The sequence below is a fragment of the Microchirus variegatus genome, assembly GCF_963457635.1.
Source record: "Microchirus variegatus genome assembly, chromosome: 14".
Taxonomy (NCBI): Eukaryota; Metazoa; Chordata; class Actinopteri; order Pleuronectiformes; family Soleidae; genus Microchirus; species Microchirus variegatus.
The window spans coordinates 27,285,896-27,309,169 of NC_139815.1; the positions used below are offsets into that span (position 1 = coordinate 27,285,896).

The 23,274-nt window shown below is 40.7% G+C and overlaps 1 protein-coding gene across 1 annotated transcript in view; it reads right to left on the bottom strand.

Annotated features, from left to right (window-relative positions):
* Nucleotides 1-23,274, bottom strand: part of fbn1 (fibrillin 1) — a gene marked incomplete at its 5' end in the record, with an annotated part of 87,432 nt that overhangs the window by 42,141 nt on the left and 22,017 nt on the right. The window contains 24 exons of the mRNA XM_083901266.1: nucleotides 2,048-2,173; nucleotides 2,749-2,874; nucleotides 4,123-4,245; nucleotides 4,361-4,486; nucleotides 6,897-7,022; nucleotides 8,578-8,706; nucleotides 10,078-10,203; nucleotides 10,301-10,528; nucleotides 10,631-10,756; nucleotides 10,879-10,929; nucleotides 11,016-11,153; nucleotides 11,881-12,000; nucleotides 12,124-12,249; nucleotides 12,346-12,471; nucleotides 12,683-12,736; nucleotides 13,280-13,432; nucleotides 15,111-15,233; nucleotides 16,597-16,719; nucleotides 18,042-18,167; nucleotides 18,256-18,375; nucleotides 18,471-18,626; nucleotides 20,649-20,909; nucleotides 21,002-21,154; nucleotides 22,894-23,019. Coding sequence (XP_083757392.1) covers nucleotides 2,048-2,173; nucleotides 2,749-2,874; nucleotides 4,123-4,245; nucleotides 4,361-4,486; nucleotides 6,897-7,022; nucleotides 8,578-8,706; nucleotides 10,078-10,203; nucleotides 10,301-10,528; nucleotides 10,631-10,756; nucleotides 10,879-10,929; nucleotides 11,016-11,153; nucleotides 11,881-12,000; nucleotides 12,124-12,249; nucleotides 12,346-12,471; nucleotides 12,683-12,736; nucleotides 13,280-13,432; nucleotides 15,111-15,233; nucleotides 16,597-16,719; nucleotides 18,042-18,167; nucleotides 18,256-18,375; nucleotides 18,471-18,626; nucleotides 20,649-20,909; nucleotides 21,002-21,154; nucleotides 22,894-23,019 — 3,192 coding nt within the window. The remainder of the gene's footprint in view (nucleotides 1-2,047; nucleotides 2,174-2,748; nucleotides 2,875-4,122; nucleotides 4,246-4,360; nucleotides 4,487-6,896; nucleotides 7,023-8,577; nucleotides 8,707-10,077; nucleotides 10,204-10,300; nucleotides 10,529-10,630; nucleotides 10,757-10,878; nucleotides 10,930-11,015; nucleotides 11,154-11,880; nucleotides 12,001-12,123; nucleotides 12,250-12,345; nucleotides 12,472-12,682; nucleotides 12,737-13,279; nucleotides 13,433-15,110; nucleotides 15,234-16,596; nucleotides 16,720-18,041; nucleotides 18,168-18,255; nucleotides 18,376-18,470; nucleotides 18,627-20,648; nucleotides 20,910-21,001; nucleotides 21,155-22,893; nucleotides 23,020-23,274) is intronic.

Consider the following 23,274-nt stretch of genomic DNA (forward strand, 5'->3'; position numbering starts at 1 on the left):
TATTTTTTTTATGTGTAAATAAAGAACCACAGCACATGTGGCAACAAGTGACACAACAAGCCTATAAAATGTTACATAAGATTAATCAGCTAGCACAAGAACAGAGGACTCATATTAGCCACAATGCAGCACCAGATTAACTTCAAATGAAGCTGACTGTATTTTCAGTTCCAATATAATACCAAACTAAACCTTTCTCATATTAAATAATGACTAATGTAAACCTCTGGTCAGTACACGACTATAAAGGCCAACAACAAAGTCAAAGGTGTGTTTTACTGCAGTAAAACTGTATTATTTCTTGTTTTCTAAACATACAACAGTCCTTTTTTATCTCTTACCTTGACATTTAACAAAAAGGATAATTATTCCAACAGGCTTAAACCTTCACTTTGATCCCCTCTTTAAAGTTAAGAGTCTTGTAAACTCCAGCGGTACATCCCCACCCAGTCCTAACTTTCCAATGAACGCAAAGACGCAAAACTACTAAGTGTAAATAAATGTAAATACTCTCTCCCAGGCCCTAAGTTTATACTATTGCGGTATAAAAGATATTCCTGTGGGTGCTTCATCAAGAGCTGGAGCTTCAGTCAAACATTAACACCAACAACAGACGTAAGAAGATTTGAGTCCAAGCATACCACTGTGGTCACGAGGGGCAATTTGACAATGAATATATTGGAAGGGGATCTTTTCCAACAAGAGTAGCAGGATTTTGTTCACTTGTCTATAATGACACATGCCGCTTGCCTGAGAGGAATTAGCATCTTGATTCCCAGGAATTCTGGGGCTGAAACTCAAAACCTGTGAATCCAAACTGGCTGCATCACTGCAACTCAAGCTTTCTCAAAACAAGGAAAATTCTGTAAGGACATTTTAATGGGATTAGAATGAGGAGAGGTTCTGAGTGTGCGTACGTGTGTGTGTGGCTTTTTTTGAGACGAACCTGTTTATTTGTGTCTGAGGGAAGACATGCTGCTGCTGCTGACTACGTGTCCGACTCATTTCAATCACCGATACAAGGCCAGAAACTACTAGCCTTCCACCCCTAATTTTTAAGTGGCCTTATAAATCAGACCTTGCGCCGGCTGGACAAGAAGCGAGTTCAAGCTAGCAAAGGACTCTAGCAGACGGAATGACTGCATATTTATGTGTTCTGGAGCCGGTACAGGTGATGACGTGCATGCCCAACTCTTCCAACCATCACGTAATGTTTAACTGACCTTAATGAAAGAGCAACAAAAGAATAAACAAAGGTGCAACGTGACGCGTACATCGAACGGAAAGACGGTGATCTCACTACCCCTGCTGCTGTTCCTGTTGGTGTGTGTGTGTGTGTGTGTGTGAGCGAGCGTGTTTCTCATCAAGTGAGACAGGAGCTCTTGACCGAGGGTGAGTAACTTCAGAGCTGCTGCTGAATAGCCTGACATTCCGCCTCGCATCCTCTCATTTCTCACCTCTCTCTCTTCAGTTTGCATTCAACAAAACGACACACACACACACAAACACAAATGTCAAATCCATGTCATTTGACTCAGGAGTGTTTAAACTCATTGTTCAAGACAATGTTAGACAGAAACATTGCACTTGGGCTGGGTGATGAAATAGATTTTATTGATTCGGATTTGTTTTCATCTTTAAATTCCCCTTGGGCTCCCATAGTTCAAGTAAGATTCCTGGAGATTGGGACATTGTTTGAAACCAGAAGAAGAAGAAGAATGCTTGTTGAAAAGTGATGTGTTTGCTGTTGTTTACAGTGGTAGGGCCTGCTATCTTTTAAACAGGCTTGTTTTGATGCTTTTGTTGCACTTCAACCCGAAGGGGAATTTAAATTTTTCCAAATCCCACAAGGGCAACTTGTTTTGAATAATTCCGCTGTCAATTGCTTTTTGTTTTTGAAAAAATCAATAAAATCGAGCCCGACATTGTGCATGTGTGAGAGTGGGGGTTAGGCATTTAGTTGAGATGGTTAAGCTTAGTTTCAGGGGCCACAGAATGCTTTGTGTCTTTATGAGTGTCCTCACAAGTGTGCGTTTGCTTCGTTCACCTGTGCAGCCGGTCGTTCCCTTGCGTACAGAGTATCCCATCTCGCAGTGACAGATGAAGGATCCCTTAGTGTTCTCACAGTTCCCGCTCAGACAGATGTTTGTGTTCAGCTCACACTCGTCCACATCTAGACAGACAGGGAGGGAAGAGATGAGAGAAACAGAGTCAGAGCAAGAATGTTAATGCGCTAAACACAACCCATCCTCGCTAACGGGTACGTTTGTGACAATGAATGAGTGAATTTGTTGATTCGGTCTGACAAACCGGTTACACATAACATAATAAGGTGACTCACGAGAGAATGACATCCTTTTGCGGCTTTTTCCTAATAAATCCAGCAATAAGAAAGTGTGCTTTTGTGATATTTTTCTCAAGCCCTTGCATTATCAATGTCAGATTTTATTCTTTCCACTTTCAGTGGAAGCACACATCCACAGCATGTGTCACATATTCCACCCCACTTAAGCAAACAAACACAATGATCAGTGTCTTGTAAATCAACAACAATAACACATGTACTCAGGGATCTGAGTCATTAAGTGTTGTTCTCATGACTCACTTCTTGGAGAACCACTAATATGATCATTACGCAGTTTCAGTAAGTCCCTGAGAAACCCCTGGATTTAATAAGCACGGTGCCGCAGAGGGAGTAGCTGCAGCGTTTTATTTTGGGCGTTAAAAATGTGCAGGGGTTAGTGTTACCCAGGCAGGTCTTCATATCCTCAGATGACATGAACCCGTCGAAGCACAGACACTGGTACGTCCCCGGTGTGTTTGTGCACTGGCCTCCGTCGCAGATGTCTGGACTCTCCTCACACTCGTCAATATCTGGAGGTTGACGACACAGAGGCAGAGATCAAAAAATGGAGCCTAGAATGCTCATAATAAGCTTTCGTTTAAACTCATAAATCACTGAGGTCAAATCAGAACATTATCCTGAATAATGGTACAGCAGATTATCTATATATATACATATATAGTCTTGAGAAAAAAACATTAAATCTGAAGCATTACATTTTTGACATTACTTGTAATAAACAAATGTGTTGGGAAACTTTTAGTAGTTCCATATAAATACAGTCCAATTGATTGATTTAATGACTGAATTGTTCCATAATAATAACATAACATCACATAAATCAAACGAAAGAGACAGAACTATTCTGTCCCTCCTGTAGACTCTGTCTGAAGCTTTGTAATAGCCTGGGCATTTCAAAAAGTTCTTGGTCTCGACCAGAAAGTATTTTTTCTTGTTTACAACATTGTCTCCTTTAATATCTTTGGTCCACCAATTTGCTATCCCTTTGCTAAAGAAGGGGAAATCTTGGGCCTGCACATGCTCCTTCACAGCATGGATGACTTCATCACCACTATGAAAATGGTGACCACCCAAGTTAGGATTTCAGTCTGGGAAAACAGCGAGAAGTCAGACTGTGCATGGAGCAACTGTTCAAAGCCAGATTTGGACTTCTTCTTCTGCCACTGCCACTTTATTGTCCATTCTTAGACATTTCTACTCATTTTCAAAGGATGTCACTCAAAGAAATGACCACAAACATTAGATTTTCCTGATGACAATCCTATAAGGTTTTAAAATACACTGCCTAAAATTATGGAAGAAGAGTCTAAGAGAGAGTCAGAGATTGTGAACACAATCACATGAAGAGATGGGTCATTGGAATAAGAATAAACACCATCTTAATATTTTGAAGCTAATAATGAATGAACAGCTGTAGCCTTGTGTGTGTTTGCTTCAGATCAGATCAGATCATTTGTTATACCAGGTGCCACAAGAGCAAGCTTGCAGTCCACAGTACACGTGCCACAGTGTGAGAACCATGGCTTTAGCTAAATGTCTGTCAATTACAGCAGCGCCTTTCTACTGTTTGAAGGTTGTTTCACGATGTGCTGCTTTATTACTGCCTTTAAATCTGGTTCTTCTAAACACAACCTTTCGTGCCACCATGTGTGTAATTCACAGGACTGAAAAAGAGGGGTTGTCTTAACAGTAAAGGCACAAGAAGAATCAAGTTTCTTCTGTAAGTGCGATGACAGAAGAGACAAACGGATATTTACCAGTGCAACTTCTCAGATCGGGCATCAGGGCGTAGCCACTGTGACAGCTACACTCGTAACTTCCCTCTGAGTTGGTGCAGAAAGTCTCACAGCCGCCGTTCTCGATGGTACACTCGTCGATGTCTGACAGGGACAAAGACACACGGTCACACACACACACATACACACATACACACACTTCTGGAATATGAACAAGAGTATGTCGTTAGAAATGGAAAGTCAGGCGTTCGGCACCTACCAACACACTCCACTCTGTTTTCGGTGGATTTGTAGCCTGTGTTGCAGGAACACTGGTAGCGGCCAATCATATTAACACACTGGCCGTTCCTGCACAGCCTGTCACTCAACTCACACTCATTGATATCTGTGAAAAAATAAAGAATACATTAACAGTAAGTTTAATGCTGATGGTTGCCAGTAATGTGTGAATGATGGTTGGATTTTTTCATCCTTGGACAAAGAAAGTGTAAATGATGATTAGGACCGTAATCGTCTCAGCTCTTCATTCACGCAGTTTCTCCACCGTCAGACCACTGTCTGCCTTTGTTGGGTGCCATTTGTCTTTGGTAACGGGGGAGAAAAACCTTTAGTATTTGAGCTATAACGTTATTTGATTGGCTGACTGTAGGAAAGTTGATCATCTCTCAACATCTGCCACATGGAGCGCATGCAAAGTGTAGCATAGAACTCATAATGCAGTCTGGCAAAGACTGATGCTGCTTCATTGAAAGCCATTGAGTTCATTGATGCCCACAGTCATTCTGCTAATTAATATGTCATAAATTTAGTTTTTCTACCCGTTTCACATGACTTACCAAAAAATAGTGTAAGAATAATGCATATTTTGTGTATCTTTTGTTATTATACTGATATATTTTATCAAATGGAGAACTAAAGATAAAATTAACATCATTTAATGGCCACTGGCTGCACTGTTTTCTCAAGATCGTCATTAGACACCTACGTTTTGCACATATATGTAATTGTCTTCATGATCTACATAATTAAACACCTGCGTGAGACCAGTTAATTACAGTGAAGATCATTAATCAGTGTTCAAGCACCAGACTGCTCCATGATGGAGTTTTAACCCAACATTGATAAATGGACTTTTTCTAATGTTTTACTAAGCACATCTTATCACACTCATCTGTATTTCATTATTAAGTTTCAGATTATGATCGTCATTTCTTTCACGCTAACACATGTGAAATTAATAGCATAACCGTTTTCTCACAGGAGATGAAGTAAGTCATTTTTTAGCTAATGCTTTAATTAGTTTGGGTGGTAATAGAGACAAGAAATTAGTTTATGGAGCGGTGATTGTTTCATCATTGAATAAAAACCTTAATGCACTGCATGAGGTCATCAATGCTCAATGCTCTAAGCTAATCGTGGGAGATTAGCTTAACAATAGGAAGGAAAACAGCGGTTTCTTGTTAATGTAGAAAGAGTGAGCAGGTGCTAACTTGTTAGCTCTGTGCTCAAATAACCAAAAGGTGAAAAAAAAAAAACTCTAATGGCGCTTTTCCATTATACACTTCTTATCTCCACTCGACTTGATTCTGGATAAAAGGGTGGATAAAAAGATTGAATACAATTAAAAAGATTAGTTCTGATTAAATGTCGGAGATAAACGTATATTTTTTGTCTTTTTATCTGATCTACAGTTCGGCATTGCTCGGTTAGATTGTTGTGTCGGACGTTGCGCTCATGACTCTTCGTGAACAAACAGTGTCCAGGAAGTCTGTTGACCTCAAATTTTAGTATCAGCTCAGCTCACTTCGAACTTCACCAGAGCAGATACTAAGAACGCACCAGGTACCAGGTAGTATCCTTAATAGATAGGCAAACAAAACAAAAAAGAGTAGAGTTGAGTTGAGCGAAGTTTAGATGGAACTTTATAATGGAAAAGTGAACCATATGTTTCAGCTGTGAGTTTTATAGAACGAGACTGATCCTCCCTTAACCCTAACCCATTTATTTATTTTATAATCCTTTCCCTCTTATCTGTGGAATGTACAAACTATTTTACTTGACCTACTTGGCTTTTTGAAGTTAACGTTGGGTTACGGCAAAGCAAGAATAAGTGACATTTGTATAAAAAATATGACAAAATGTTATGCTTGTTTACACAAAGTGCATCTATCTATCTATAAAGCAAGTTGTGTCTGTGTGTGTGTCTCTCACGGGCATATCTCGCTGACCGTTAGTCAGATCGCCCTAAGAGTATGGGCTGAGCATGGCCCAATGGTGTGCATCCTTGATTTTTTCCTCACATTTTTTGGAGTAATTTAAATTTTCGCTGATTTATCACACTGTACTTTCGCGTGTCAACAACAGGTAGGCAGCTCATCAGCCGTCAGAACACACTAGCGCTAGCAGTCCGCAAAAACCAGAAGTCTGTGAAAAGTTCTATTCTTGGCTCCACAGTGCAGCACAGAGTCCTACACAAACTTCCAGCCTCAGAGGATTGATCTGTCCAGTGGATACATGTTATATATGACGGCAATGTGCCTGCTAGAGCCTGCAAATGATCCCTTTTCTAAATGCTAACTGCTGTTAGCTCCCAGTAGTGGCTGGGCTGATGTCATTTCCTGTGCCTTTCAATAGATTGACGAGTGAAAATGTAATCGCAGGTGTGAATTAGCTCTATGCTCTAATCTGGTAAAGTGCATCCATCACATGGTAACAATTGTCCCTTTTAAATCAAACAAATACATTAATAAATAAATACACAGTACTTACACATGTACAGTTTATTTGTAACTCACCTAGACAGGCCGAGCCATCAGGTGCAATCTCATGTCCATCTGGGCACACACACTGGAAGCTGCCCTCACTGTTCACACATTCACCTCCACGGCACAGCAGAGGATTCCTCTCACACTCGTCGATGTCTGATGGTGGAAGACATACACAAATGTTTTACTCTAGGGTGCAGATCTATCGTTCACGTGTCCATAGATAACGGATTGGCTTTGGCACATTTTAAGGACATTAAGTGCTCCAAATATGTGGACTAAAGCGAAGGAACACAACCAGCAGCTCCATCACTAGCAGCAATGTTAAGAATGTAGACGGACAGTAACAAAAATAAAGAGTTTGGTAAAGGAGCCATGCAATTTTTTACCAGTTAATTATTTTTGCTAGCCTAATTGCCCAATTAGTATAATTATCTCACAATTGATACCCTGCCCGTGATACTTTCAGTCCCAGATCCGGTCTTTTGCCACAGCAAGCAATTTTTGTCCAATAGCGGCTTTAGGCCAACACAAGTAGTGAGATGCTCCATCTTGTGTGTGCGCGCAATTTTTCCCAAATAATTTAATCAAGCAGTGTTAAAGACAGACTGCAACAGAAGTAGGGCACTAAGTATTTTTACAGATGGCATAAAATGTGTATTTGTAGCTTTACACAAGAGCCACTTTTCAGGGCATCTGATTGTGTGTCCTTAACAATTAAAATCAGTCACTTTTAAATATACATTCAGTGTGCACGCAAGCAAAACGCCTTCCCACGCCAGGTCAAGTATAAAATTTTGTAAAAAAAAACACCATCTGATCTGAACTGTAGGTACTGTATGTATTATATTGCAAAAAGGTGTTTTATGCTTGAAGGAGGTGGAAAAGTTGGTGCATCAGTCGAAGGTAACTCTGACTAAGTGCAGTGGAAATAGTTCAGTGAATGAAGAATGATCTTTAGAAATCATATGACACTGGAAAACGGGAAAAACAGCAGAAACTGCGAAAAAAAAGAAACAAGAGAAGGTACTGTGTGTGTGGACTGATGATATTACAGCATTTCCCCGACCCAGAGCAAAAGGCAAATATTACTTACTACAAGAAGTACAAATAAAATGTGATAATTTATCAACAGCTACTTGCACATCAAGTTACACCTTTTCATCCAACTGGACATTTGAACCACCTACTCCTTACCTTGGTGAACATTAATATTATTGTGACAGCAGTGGATGGAGATTTTCTTTTACCGCATTTCTAAAAATGTATTTTATCAGTTTGAAGCAATTGTGACAATAGCTGAGCTGAGCCTGCAAATTTAAGATTTCATTCGCCGTCTAAACAGTGAGTTCCAGGTTTGGCACGTTAGTCCAAGCACCTCATCCACAGCTTATGGCCCATGTGGGAGCACGGAGGCGATGACTGAGTTGTGACTGTTGCGTGGCAGGCTTTCTAATCTGTGGAAAGCTTTGTCGGTTGGCAAAGTTCTGTGCGCTCAGACCCTGCCACTTTTTTACAGGGTGTTAGAGGAGGAGATCCAGTTTCTCACTCGCAATTTTTAGACAAAATTATTTCATATTAAAAAAAAAAAAAAAAAAGTGCAATGGCTGCATGTAGTGTAACTGAAGCAAATCATGTGATTTTTTTATTTTTATTAGCTGTGTGTATTTTATTATCTGTTAGTGTGGAGGTGTGAGGACTCATCACGTACCCATGCAGTTTTTCATCATCATGAAGCCGCTCTCATAACCCTCAAAGCACTCGCACTCGAAGTCTCCCGGTGTGTTGACGCACCGGCCTTGTCCACACAGGTCCGGAGAGATGCGGCACTCGTCAATGTCTGCAGGAAATGAAGAGAGTAAAGTTCCCTTATAAAATTACAATAACACAGAGAAAACTGAGTGATTTACCACAAAAGTGAAGACGGATAAGGTCAGTCGTAAAAAGCCATAATATCGCTAAAGTAAGAAATGTCATTGTGAGGCAAACAAAGCATAAAACACTTAACAGAAGGTAGAAACATTAAGGAAACACTATAAAATACAATTAAGGGGGGATTTAAGGTCTTTAAGCTGATTCTGCCAAAGTCTAAATCCGAAGGCACCGTCCCTTTTGATTTTAATCCACATTTTGAAACACTTTACTCGGCGACTGGTATATCACTCATACAGGGTTAAAAGGTCCTAGATATCATTTACTCATGTGGAGCCTATAAATTATTTCAGAGAAAGTAATGGCACTGGCATTTAAACCATAAATGAGTGTGTGCACATTTCAACAGAGCAGTAATGCATCTAACCAGACAATAAGGACTGGCTCCCACATGTCCAAAGCAGCCAGATTATCATTAGAGTGAATGAGTTGAATGTAGGCAAAGGCTTTACACCGTTTAACTGTAATTGGTGTTGGCAGAGGTATTCAGAAGAGGGGCACTGATGGACACTGGATAGACTCTTTGAGATGCAACGTGAATGCTGTAATGATGTTGTAGCTAAAAACTGTGACATTAACTGCTGAATCAATGTGTGAAACTATGGACTCATAACTGATGCTAATGTTTACATTGACAATATGGCTGACAGTCAGTATCAATGTTGATGTTGTCCTTATTTTTTTAGGTTTGATTGTTCTTTTGTGGTTGGAACACAAAGAAATGATTCTTCATTATATAACACGAACTGTGTTTGCACCAGACGATGTGCGGTTTAGATACAAAATGTACAGACACGACTAGACGGTAATTTCAAGTCGGTCGACTGCATGGTGCCTATTATGTGTACGTTTTTTTTTAAGCTCTTTAAAAATGTTAAACAGATAACGTCACATACTTGCAGAAGCTGCTCGAAATGGAGGCAAAAATGATAACGACTGTGTGTGTGAGCACCTGGAGTGACACAACACAAGTTGCTAAATGTACCGGGACAAAGAACATAAAGTATAGAGCGTGAAAAATGGCATTGCAAATGGTGTGAATGGTGTGGCACCATGCAAAAATTAGCATTTTGTGTGAATGCAGCATTAGATCGCTAGTAGCTTGATTATCGAGGCTAACTACATAGCAAGAGTTGCTAATGTGGCTAAAATTGATTGCAATAATGCGTCCACCATTGCTGGGTGAACTTTGTCCAAAGATATTTTCAGAGTGTTTAGATTACAAATTATTATTAATTGACTGAATGAATAATCTGCTCATCCCACCACAATTACTCACCAGTACAATTGCGTTCATCGAAGTCCAGGGCGTAGCCGTTGTCACAGCGGCAACGGAAGCTGCCAATGGTGTTTCTGCACCTCCCATGTGAGCACAGCGTGTTTATCATCCTGCATTCATTTATGTCTGTGACACAAATCACAGAGAAGAAGGATAATGACAGATGTGAGAGGCCATTGATGCAAAATCCTCCACTCTACACAGTCTTTGGAGATCATGATACCTTTCAGGAAGGGTCTGCCATTAATGAAGTCCCCCCTGTGTGAGAAGCCTGGGCCCCGAGGACAGAGCTGTGCATAGTCTGGAGAGCCCTTCTCCGGACACTCATCACATTCAGGGCCCCATGCCACACCGACTGAGCAGCAGCAGGCGTCCACGCGGTGTTTCCCTGAGATCGGAGCACCACAGCGCTCATCCTCATGGGTGAGGTAACAATGCTCCGTACGCAGGTCTGGAAGTCACAGGAAAATCCCATACTCAAAGAGTAAAATCAGAGGAAAAGACTTACACAATATGCAACATAACAAACTCACAATCTGTGTGTCATACCCACCAATGCACATCCTGCCACTGACATCGACAGTCATTCCCGGAGGACACTGGCAGAAAAAGGAGCCTGGTGTGTTGATACACTTGCCGTTGATACACACTCCAGGAAACACTTGACATTCATCCACATCTGACAATCAGCAACAAAAACAGAAATGTCGTCAATAATTTCACAATCCTCAAAGAAACTACGAATCTGAATTTGTCCACAACATCATTTCTAGCTCAAAATGGTTTCAACACCAAACTAACCTTCACAGTTATTCCCTTTTACTCGAGCCAGGCCTTTACCACAGATTGGATCTAAAAAGAAAGTTTGCACAATACAACATCAGACACTGCACTTAACGCTGAAACTACACTGTGGTTTTTGATATTAATTGTATCACCTTTTTCACATTTGGCACAAGGGCTGTTCCAGGCCTCGCCCAGTGTGGCACAGCAATGGGACTTCAGTGTTGCTCCGTTGATGTTGACCTCACAGCGATCATTGACTATTTTCAGCCAGCAGGTGCTCTTAGTAGTTTCTGTTTTCGGAGACAAAAAACATTACTGGCGATATTGCAGTTGGTGTCTTTTATGCAGCTGCTTGTCTGCATGCAGCTGAAAAACAAACCAAAACAAACCACTTAGTCAAGAGGACTTATTAGTGCTCCTTTATTTATGTAAAGCACATAAAATTACCTTAGTGTAATGTGCAACACTAATGCAAATAAAATTATAATAGATTTATTTACCATTACATTAGTCAAGACAAAGAAAATGTATTTATAGCTTCTCAAGTCTCTTAAATTTCTTTGTCTCAGAGCTACAACTGCACATCACTCTATACCTGCCCAACACAGAATACCAGGTCCTTTTGTGTATTGTATAATATACAATACACAAAAGGACCTGGTATATCCTAATTACACAATATTATTGTGTAATTAGGATGTCTAGACTGAACTTGCACCTTCCTACAACTTCTGCAGGGAGTCGGCTCCCCGATACCTGCTGTAGGCAAAGAGGTGTGAAAACGCGGCCTGGAAAGGCAGACTCCTTTGTCTATTGGAGGAAGGCGAAAGGCGAGTTGCTCAGGTATAAATGTGGAGGGCTCACTATGCTCTGGATCTTTCTCCAGCTAAGATCACTCGTGTGCAGATTGACCTTTTCTATGCAAAGAAGATAAAACCTTGTCGTCCGGCAGAAGTTCTCTATTTTATCCTTCACCAGCAGCAGAGAATTTCCACAACAAATGCAATGCTCACTTACCTATGCACTCCAGACCAGAGCTGTCCAGCGAACTGCCCATTGAACACAAACACACATAGGACCCTTGGCTGTTCCGACAGTCACCGTTGATACAGGGACTGGACTTACACTCATCCACATCTGTTGGAGACAAAAACACAACAAAAGCTTGTTGTTATTTTGTCCTCGCATCAGCTGAGCACAGCAGACGCAGCACGTGCAGCAAGACAGTGATAATAAACAGAACAACAGAGAGTCTCTGACCCTCGCAGACGTCCGTCTCAGGGTCGAAGCGGTATCCTTTAGGACACTGACAGGTGAAACTGCCTGGTGTGTTCCTGCACAGCCCGTTTTCACAGAGCATTCTGTTCATCACACACTCATCAATATCTGAGAGAAAACACACACACAGACACAAAGATTACGTCACTGACATCAAAGCTGTTCATTTTCTTCTTTTTTGCATTTTTTAATCACTGCACCTACCAATACAGTTTTTTCCCGTGAGGTCAACCTCAAAGCCCTCATTGCAGGTGCATTTGTACGTCCTCAACATGTTCTCACACACTCCATTCTGGCAGATTTCAGGGTCGAGGGCACACTCGTTAATATCTGACAAGGTAAAGAATAAACATCACAATAGGAAAACCAATATCTGCTTTTTAAGATGCACTGTGTAACTTTTAATGATTGTTGTTGTCGATAGATTACTATTCTACCTATGTTTAGTCTTTGTGAAAAAAACAAAACACTATATTTAAAAGTTACGCACTACAGCTTTATTGCATGTCACAAACAAGCTTTAAAACCTTGTGGCCATTACCTCTTCCATCACCAGTTATGCCAATGCTATTAGGACACAGAGCCAGGAACTCAGCTGCAAGAAAACACACAATTGGCACAGTTTAAGTTGATAAAAATAAGAAAAGTGTTATAAAGCATTGCATTAGCCAAGACATCTCAAAGTAAGACCTTCACACCATGTCATTATCCATTTCTATGCTTTCTCATTTGGCCTGAATGTATATAAAAGCAGCTCCTTAATGTGGTGCAGGTCTGGCGTGTGTTGATACAGAGACTTTAATTGGCAGGACTAATGAGAAGTGACTGCATGAAGTGTGTTTTCTGTGTGTGTGTGTGTGTGTGCGTGCGTGCTTGTGTGTGGAGGCAGTCATCGTCTCCTGATTGTGTGTGTCTCAGCCGTGACCATTTCACTGAAATCCAATCTGGTATGTCAGGGAAGACAAAGCGTTTCATCTGGTCATTTTGACATTGTCAGGTGTGTTTTGAATTTAAAGTAAGCTGTGTTTGCAGCTTGTGTGTGTATGTGTGTGTGTGTGTGTGTGTGTGTGTGTAGTGTGTCAGGCAGCGTGAGGTGGCTCCACATGTGTAAAGGGTGGAGTGATTGGAATATCCATACCAGAGCTTTGTGGTGGGCAGGGCTGGCACGGCTCCCCGTAGGCGTACTCTGTACTGGCACAGCAGCACTCCGACTTGGTCACAGCTCCAAATAAAGGCCTAACACATTGTCCTCTCTTGTAGCCGCCATAACATGTACTGCGCATATGTGTGTCTGTTTCAGGCAAACCAAGACAAAACAGAAACATAGATGAGGCAAGAGATCTGCAATGAGACTCGAACCAGACAGAAAGAGAGAAAAGCGAGAGCGAGAGCGAGAGCCTGTGGCTCCAATAAACAACAAGGCTGGCAAAACAAATGGCTTTTCTCTCCCCATAATATCTGGGGATTTGAGGCATTCTACTGCACTGATATCATCACCGAAAAAACTCAGCCAGACTCAATAACAGCATGTCAATACTTCCCACACAATACACAGAGTTGTGTTTTGAGTGAATGTGGGAATGTTGAAAGGCACAATCAGATCTGGACTCCAACTGCCAGTCCAGGGGTTTGGAACACGAGGAGACAGGAAAGCATTTATCACTGATGATCAATATGCACTCGTGAGTGACGCAGCGCATGGTTGCAACAGGTTGATATCAGCTTATTAGCTCACTGACATCATAATTCTATACTATTTATTTTTACATATGATACATATCAGCAGTGTAACTTTTATTGTGTATATAGGACGCCAAGTCTTAGCTAATTTGGAGTCCTTGTCCCTAGTTGGGTTTAAGAGACTAAATCAGATAATTAAACAATAAATCCAGCAGTCTAACTCGAACAAGCAGAGCGACTAACAATAAAACAGACACTGACAACACACAGGAAAGATTATCACAATAATCATACAGTGATAACAACAAACAGGGATTAAAAAAGTGACTAAAACCACAGCAACACAATAAAAAAAAAAAACTTAGATCTCAGTGTTCACAGATTTACACTTGTTTTGAGTTTTAGTTCATGTTTTTTCACAGTTCTAGATCTGTGGACCTTTCACTGTGAACGTTAACTGACAAAATATTTTACATTTTGCTGGTTTACAGTTTCCATTATCTTGTCCATTTGCTAGTTTTCAGATTCAGGTTTATATTCAGATTAAATTGAGAGAGTACAGTAACCTACCCAGACAATGAGATTGAGTTTGGCATCCAGTCCAGCAAGTGCTAGCAGTGAGAATTGCCACAGATATATACCATACATACAGTATATACTTTACTTTACAAATGGGATAAAAATGGGTTAAAAATACGAAATCTCCCAGCAGTGGGTGAGACTACATCTTTTGCTAGATTAAATGATCTATGTTAAGGAATACGTAAGCAGCAGCAAGAAAATGAATTTGTGGTCAATTTCAAAGCTAGCTAGCGAGTAGTTTGTCACTTGCTTGATTCGTCTGGTTTGAAGTCAGGCCAAGAACATTGACATTTTTCTGTCTGAACATGAGAAACCACTAACTGAGACCAACCTGAACCCCACAAGACATTGTGTTAAAGTAAGCGGTGCTAAGTTAGGGTTAGCCAAACTGTGACACACAACTGTTAGCATGGTAAGACCAAAAGTTTCTAAGAACTTTTTAAGCGGTCGATTAACGACTTAAACAAACAGAGACACAAGATTTTCACACGATTTGCAGAAGGACGTGTGCCAGATACACACACAAAAAAAGGTGTCTGAGTTGCCTTAAGTTACTCCTGAAGCAAAAATACATGGCTATGCAGCTGCCATCACCTAAGGACTGTTGCTTTTGAACAGGGATTGGTGTGAAATTTCTTTATGCCACGGTATCCAACATAAACACTCAAACTAGTCCTGGAAACAAAACTAGAGCTCCATTTACTCACCAACACAGACCCGTCCATCCAAGCCCACCGCCATCCCAGCCATACACTCGCAGCGGAAAGATCCCTCTGTGTTGACGCAGTGGCCGTTCATACACATGCCCGGAGTCTCACACTCGTCGATGTCTGGAAACAGATGCAGAGAATGTTTTATTGCTCCTCACAAAACAAATAATAAAAGGCTAAATTCTCTTTTTGCTAAAGCACTTGCTAATGAAGACCTTGAGCACCTGAGTCATTAAAACTCAGTCAAAAAGAACTAAGTTAGTTTCTAAACTAAGAAATCATTCTTTTCCTTCAGCCTTAATCCCATCAGCATATTATGATAATTATCATAATGAGTGTAAACAGCGATATGTCAGGCAAACATTAAAGTACATTTGTATGTGAGCGCTCTGTCTGGGTGTGTTGGGGACAATAATGAGGTCCCAGGGCACCTTCAGACTACACATGTCATTAATGACTGAGTACATCAGCACATTTCACCCACACCCTGCTCTCTCATTTATTTATTCTGTCATGACGTAACCAGGTCACTATCTTTTAGATCAATCGTCTGGATCTCAAGATACATAGCTGCAGGTTCATACTTTATCTTCCCCACCCTTCTTTAGTGGCTTAGCTAAGAGGATTTATGGCACATATTTTCAACATTACATTAATGTAAACTCCGTTTGATGTTGAGCTCAAGTCCAACACATCACCCGATAACATCAAATCGTACGTATTGTGTGTCCTAACCAAATTGCAATGTGTTTCTTCATTTTTCAGGAGAAGGCTAAATCTCTTCTCTGTGCACTGAACACGTTTAGGAAAGGCTGTCTGCTTGTATCATAAAATAGGCGGGCCCCAACTATGCACATGTCCAGCTGGCCTGCCAGGATGCTATGGGATTTTTCCAAGGCTTTTAGGGGGATTTTTTACCCTGTGTACAAAGGCTCACATAACAGAACCACTAACATACCAACATTTACTGAAGCAAGGTTAACTGAAAATGCAGGAGAACTGATCTCTTATCTTCTCTTATCTTAAATCTAGCTCTTTTTTCTTTTAAATGTTTTTTTTTAAATTGTGTTTTATTATGCCTTTTATATCTTATATGCTGCTGCTGTATTTCTATATCTTTTTTACTTTCTATTCTAAAACATGAGGTCATAAGCTTATCATAAGAAATTAGTGTAGGGATGACTGGGTGTCACTCTTGATATGTTGAACATATTTTGTTTAATCATTGTAATTACATACTTAACATAATTGACTCTGGTCTAACGTTGGACCTCTAGCTAAATTTCCTTAGACCATAATGTAGGAAAACCTCACTGTACATTTGGTATGATCTGAGGACACTGACATTCACGTATCTGTCCGCATCACTTGCTAGCAATTTTTCAATATTTCACAGACGTTGGCTTTAGGCTCAGAGCTGGAGGAGGTAGATAATCTTCCACTTATACAACCTTGTGATCTATGGGCTCTGCGACCAACACACCTACACACATGCGTCCGCTGCTGTCGAGGAGGAACCCTGGTTTACAGATGCATTTGAAGCTGCCGTCTTCGTTGATACAGAGTCCGTTGAGACACATGTTCCTGATCAGACACTCATCCATGTCTGTGGAGGAACAGAAATGAATCAATAGATTCATAAGACGGTGTGCAGACAGTCAATGTGTAACAGAACGTGATTATAGTACCACCTGAGAAAATATTAAGCTGTTGAAATAACACCATTATCGTCAACGTTAAAATACAGTGGTGTAATTCCCAATAAGATCATTTGCTCTCTCATCATCCTCCTCTTCCTCACATATAGTTCAGGTATCGGGAAATTAGATTCACAAGGATCAAAACATAAGGTGACTCTAATATTTCATTTATTATTATTATTTTGTTATTTGTTTCATTTTCTATGGACTCTAGTCAACATTCCTAATTCCAAATTCCCAAATTTTCCTCCAAGTACCACTAGAGGAAGCTTGCGTACCACTGGTGGTGCACGTACCACAGTTTGAGGACCATGGGCCTCAGTGATGTTCTATTGTTATTTTTGAGAAATGCCACTATTGTACTTTTAAGGTTACTCACAAATTTGAAAAGTATTAGCACACTGTCAAATCATTACATTTGCGAGTTATGTGTGCTGTCATAGAATCAAATATATCAAAAAAAAAAAAAAATATGACGCAAGGAGACGACTCAGGAACTTGTGGACAAAATATGTTGCCTTTAAGCAGCCAACTCTATAAAGCCAGAACTTGGAGCACAAGAGGCAGAGTTTTCTTTTTTCCGCTCCAATCCTTAAATGTCATTCATGTGTCAGCAATAAAACCTGACAAGAGAAAATATAAGGACAGAGCTATGATGAATCCAAAGTAGTTTGTACAAAGTGCAGTGTGACCACTTTGGAAATAAAAAAGTGTTAATAGCAGGTCTGAAAAAGCGACGACGGCGGACTGGGGGTGAAAAGCCTGCTGTCATAAAGGGGATATTTCTGTTCAAATTTAAAGTCACAGAAATAGTTCTGTCAGAAAATGAATAAAGAGAGCTGGAGGGTATTTCAAAATCTGCCCACCCACATCCTCCCTCAGGGAAGGTGTGGGGTGAAAAGAGGTTTTCATAACAATCTGGAAATAAGGCAAGCGAGACTTTATAGCAAATTAAAATAAATTGAAGCAAATGGATAAAAGATATATATATAAAAAATATTAAATATCCATTCTAAAAAAGGGTTGATGGTGATATAAACGGTACCACCAACATGATCTATTAAAATTCTCACTACTTTGTAATGCATGTGGCCAACATTAAATTACAACCTCCACCAGATGCAGGGTATTTTAAACAAACATTACACATACTGTGGTTATTACAAGAAAAACTATCCTTTAAATATGTTTCTACAACATACACACAGATGCCAGAAAATTGACAAACCTTGACAGTTTTTTCCATCTACTGTAATTTCAAATCCAGCATTGCAGACACAGTGAAAGCTTCCCTCTGTGTTCACACAACGGCCGTTGTTGCAGATACGACCGTTGGCCACGCACTCATCCAGATCTGGAGGAGACCGGCAGGTAGCACAGTTAATAGATACTGTTTTTGTATTATGTGCATGTGTTAATGTGTGTGTCTGTGTGTGTGTAACCTCTGCACTCTGTCCTGGTGGCAGTTGATTGGAATCCAGCAGGACACTGACAGATGTAGGACCCGGGCGTGTTCACACATTCACCGTGAGCACAAGGGTTTCGCTCACATTCATCATCATCTGTAGAGCAAACATGAAGCTCAAGCACCTTCGTCTACCTGACGTTTGCTTTTTACGCAAAAAAACAACTCAATTTTCATTCTGTCTCCACTTACCGATGCATTCTCCTCTTGAATCCAACCTGAAACCCATGTTGCACTCACAGCGATATCCAATGCCTGGCATGGGGACGCACCGGCCATTCAGGCAGAGGTTGCTGTAGGCCTGGCACATGTTGGTGATATTCTGGGTTTGGATAGGATAGGAACCACCTGATGAAATAATAATAATATAGCAATAAAACATCACACAATGAAAAGTCTACAGCGTTTCTGCCAGTGAAATATGTGTTAAATAGCTCTATGAGGGGAATGCTAAATGTTAGCTACCTTGATGCAGGAGGTGGCTATTGGTGGTAATGGTGTGTTCCAGTAAAAGTTAAAGGGGCGTTCCTTCAACTGGAATGCCCCCATGAAGTCGGATTTCCAACTAAGTCACATCAATGGTAAGAACGCTAATTTTGCTGTTGTTGTACACATAACACATACTTTTACATTTTTGTCCATGGACATGTTGCTAGACTGTTTATGTGAGGGAAGAACCCATGAAAAGCATGAACATTGACTGGCATTGCTAGCAATGGCTAGCCTGAGAAATACAGTATTTGGATCCATGGTTTTTTCCTACTTCTTAACTGGCATGCGGCTTTCTGTATTTATTCACAACAAAGAGAACAAAGTGCATAAAGTCTATGTAGTGAAGACAGATGGGGCATCCCTTAATATAGCTTTCTCCGCCATTATACCATTGTTAAGTAGCATGTATCAAGTAGCGACGCACAGTGAGTGAAACTGGCAGGGACTGTTTACTTCAGAGTGCCTCAAATAGTGGGACGGTCGCTCTTTTGCTGTCGCAGCTCCCAGGCTGAGGAACAGACTGACCCCTGACATTCACACCACTACAGACCTTTTTAAATCGAAGCTGAAGGCACATACTTTTTTAGATTGGCTTTTAACTCTGACTAGGGTAGTCCTGTTCTTAGGTGTACTTATTTGACCTGTTTTTTACTTTATGCACTTTTAGAGGGCCTCTGCAGCACTAGCAGCACTTTCTGCTTTTATGTATTATTTTATTGATCCGTCTGGACAGCGATATATCACCAAATTGATTAAATTTTGATCCACCCCTAATTGTCAATGGGAGCAGATAAATCATTCTCTGTTTGGATGGCCAGGGTTTGATCTAGAGCCATGAACATGATTTGACTGGCTAGTGCCTGTGTTGGAACTCATGACCTGATTGGCTGGCACTCTCTACACCACTTGAAAAGTGCCATTTTGCATTTTGTCATCTGGCAGACACTTTCTAAAGATGAGAATTGTTTCAGAAGTTTGTTGCTGCCAAAACAACATCTGTCATGAAGAGGGGCTTTAATTTTGAAATCTTAATCTGTGACATACTTGCTCAGTAGATAACAAAGGAACATTCAGTTACACACTTAGTAGTTTTATAAATGTTACATCTCACTTGCCTCTAAAGGCAAAGTGTCATATTAAGCAGGCTAGCTTTCAGTGGGACCTTTGCACAGCAGCCATTTTGACAGGTCGCAGTAGGAAAATCTCATGTGCAAATAATCAAATTAATGATAGGTGTGTTCATTTTAGCTTCCTCAGTTGCAGGCTACATACTTGGTTCTCTGTCACACTGTACTGGCGTACATGAACTGAACAGTGCCAATTCTTAATGTGATGACTAACACCTGTACTTTTCCTGCTAAAACATCGTCAAAATGGCTGCTGTACAAAGGGCACATTGCCAAGCCAATCTATGTACTGAGATTCAACAGTCCCAGCTATCATTCTAATGTTCAAAAAAAAAAGAAAAGAAAAAACATTGAGCCTAATCTCTGCCAAGACCTTACTTGCAAAACAGTTCAGGGAAAAATATTATTTTGGAAGAGTTAGTGCATAGTTATTTAAACTCTTGACATTGCAGGTCTTCAAATGGATATGAATGTTTTAAGATCTTTAAGATTTTCTGCACACTTCTTAGCAGCAATACCCAAAATGAATTAAGCAGTGTCAGTGCACAAATCAAGTCTAGGTCAAAGTTTTCCATCATTAACACACAGCTCATTAACTGGAGTGTGGCGGCAGTTGTTGTTGCTCAGAAACTGTGATTTTTAATAAATTATGGCAAAGAAAGAACAGTGAGAGGTGGAGCACTTCACATTTGAAGATACAGCATGTCAATTAAAGAGTGTGAAAATAAGAAACAAACACAAGCGGAAATACCTGGTGGAGGAGGAAATTGACCTGGAATTTGCCCTGGAATTTGTCCTGGAAATTGCCCAGGTATTTGGCCAGGAACCTGGCCTGGAATCCGAATGGGAATGTGACCAGGAATCACTACAGGTGGTAGCTGCCCAGGAATGTGTCCTGGAGTGTGACCCGGATACGGAATTGGGTAGATGCCAGGCAGGTCGGGGCCCCCTGGTACACGACCAGGTATTGTTACTCCATCAGGTAACTGGAAACATAGTTTCTGGTATTCATCTAAAAATGAAAACATAGATGACATAGACATTAGACATAGCCCAGAATAAACATTTATAAAGCCAGTTCCTTGTGATGTTGAGCGACCCCACCTGTTGCACGCAGAGGGCACATTTCAGGCGCAGACCCATCAGACCAGCAGCGTCCACTATCACAGCAGCACTGCACTTTGGTCAACAGCTGTGAGTTTTGGTTGGCACAGCGTCCATTAAGCACGCTAGCATAGCAGTACCCGCCTCGAGCGTCTGCAGGAAACAACACAGCACGCAGTCAGTTCAACTATTTGTCCTGTACAGAACATGACATATGAAGACATATACTATATGGACAAAAGTATTTGGCCACACATGTTAAGTATTGAATTCAATCAGGCTTTGGGCTTTTATATCCAGAGAAGGACAATCTTAACAAACCAGCATCCCAAGACATTTTGGACAATGCTATGCTTCCAACTATGGGGCACCAGTTTAAGGAAGTCCATTTTCTATTCCAACATGATTGTGCCCAAGTGGACAAAGCAAGGACTATAAAGACGGTTTGATGAGTTTGGTGTGGAAGAACTTGACCGACAAGCACAGAGCCCTGACCTCAACCCCATCAAGCAGCTTTGGGATGAACTGGAACAGAGAATGCAAGCCGGGCCTGACCTCATAAATGTTCTACAGAATGAATGGACACAAATTCCCATAGAAACACTTTGCAATCTTGAGGAAAGTCTTGAGGAAACTGCTATAGCTGCAAAAAGAAACCAACTCCATATTAAATTGGTGTAAGGGTCAGGTGTCCAAACTAAAAGTAGGTGTTTTCAGAGTCATTTTCAGAGTCATCACTTCTATGTCTTGTCTATCTTGTAGTTTCTGGCAGTGAGATTGTGGGGCTTCACAGTATAAACACTATGTAGCTGCTACTACTACTACTACTACTACTATGTGATAATGCTGTTGAAAATTGTAACATCCAAATATTCATATGTGGTGCTAATGTATTTTCCTTTGGGTTCTCTCTTAACATAGAGGTAGCGAGTAGCATTAAGTATCTTAAAGCCTCCTTAAACATGTTCAGCTACTCTATATAAAAACATCTTTACCTACCTGATTTGTTGCAATACATAAACAGAATTTTCTTTTGCAAATGCTTAATATTTCTCTGTTGGAGATTATTCTTACCTTTATTTGAACTAATGCTTTTTACGTTTATATATTCAAATAAATGAATGAATTAAACTTTTATACGATATCTCACACCCAGTCCATACACTGTTAAACACGGAGAACCTGACACACGTGCCATAAGACCAATTGCTCGGTTAGGTTCAACATGATGTCAGCACAGCTCAGAGGTGGTTGAAGGAAACAGGAATGCATGGGAAACAGACTCAAATGTTTGGCACAACAATCTTCTGGAGCAGAAGACTCAGACATTCCTTCCTCACAAACATCTTCTCCTGAGGGGGTGATGATGTGAGCGTGTGTTTGCATATGTTTGAGTGTGTATGTGCATGTACATCGAATAAACTCTTCTGAAAGACATTTCTCCCTGCTCTGTTTTAGGTCAAACTGAACTGAACTTGCATGCTTGGAGTTGTTTTTCTGCCAGTGTGTGTGTGTGTGTGTGTGTGCGTGAACATAAACTGTTTCATACCTCCCACAAAACGGACTGTCCAATGACACACACACACACACACACCACTCTTTACATAAGACTGATAGATAGAACCTCAAAATCAAAGTTACCTCAAAGTGACTACTGACCTAAATTCTACCAGCTGGAATGTTGGATCCATTTCAGTTCTTTCTGCTTTCAGCGCCAGCCATAAAGGGAGAGGAACCCAAATGGGTTGGAAAAAGGAAAGAGAACGGGACGGCACGTTTTGTGCCTCGGTCTAATATGTTACCTATCCTGGTAGCAATGAACCGAAGACAAACCCAATGTGGTAAGTGTTCTTTTGGAGCAGTCATAACAGTTTGGATGACACAGGACTCACCTATACACCGGGATCCGTCCACAGAAGAGTGATAACCCTGTGGACACTTGCAGAAGTAGCTACCAATGGTGTTAGAGCATTCACCCACACCACAGAGACCTTGGATGTTTGAACACTCGTCCAGATCTGCAGAGAGGAGAAGAAATTAGAGTTCCTGTTAGGTCTAGGTTGATAAAAGCCATTCCGACAATCGGGTGCGCCTTCCATTGTTAGGCTGATATACCCTGTAGTGTGAGGGGTTAACAGACGCTATTTTAACGTCATTGGCCACATTAGAGTCTTCCTGTAGCGAGGGTTAGGGTTAGCGAATGGAGTTGACCCGGGAACTGATCTTGCATACTTTTGTTTAGAACCGTAACTTGTACAAGACAAGATTCTGTC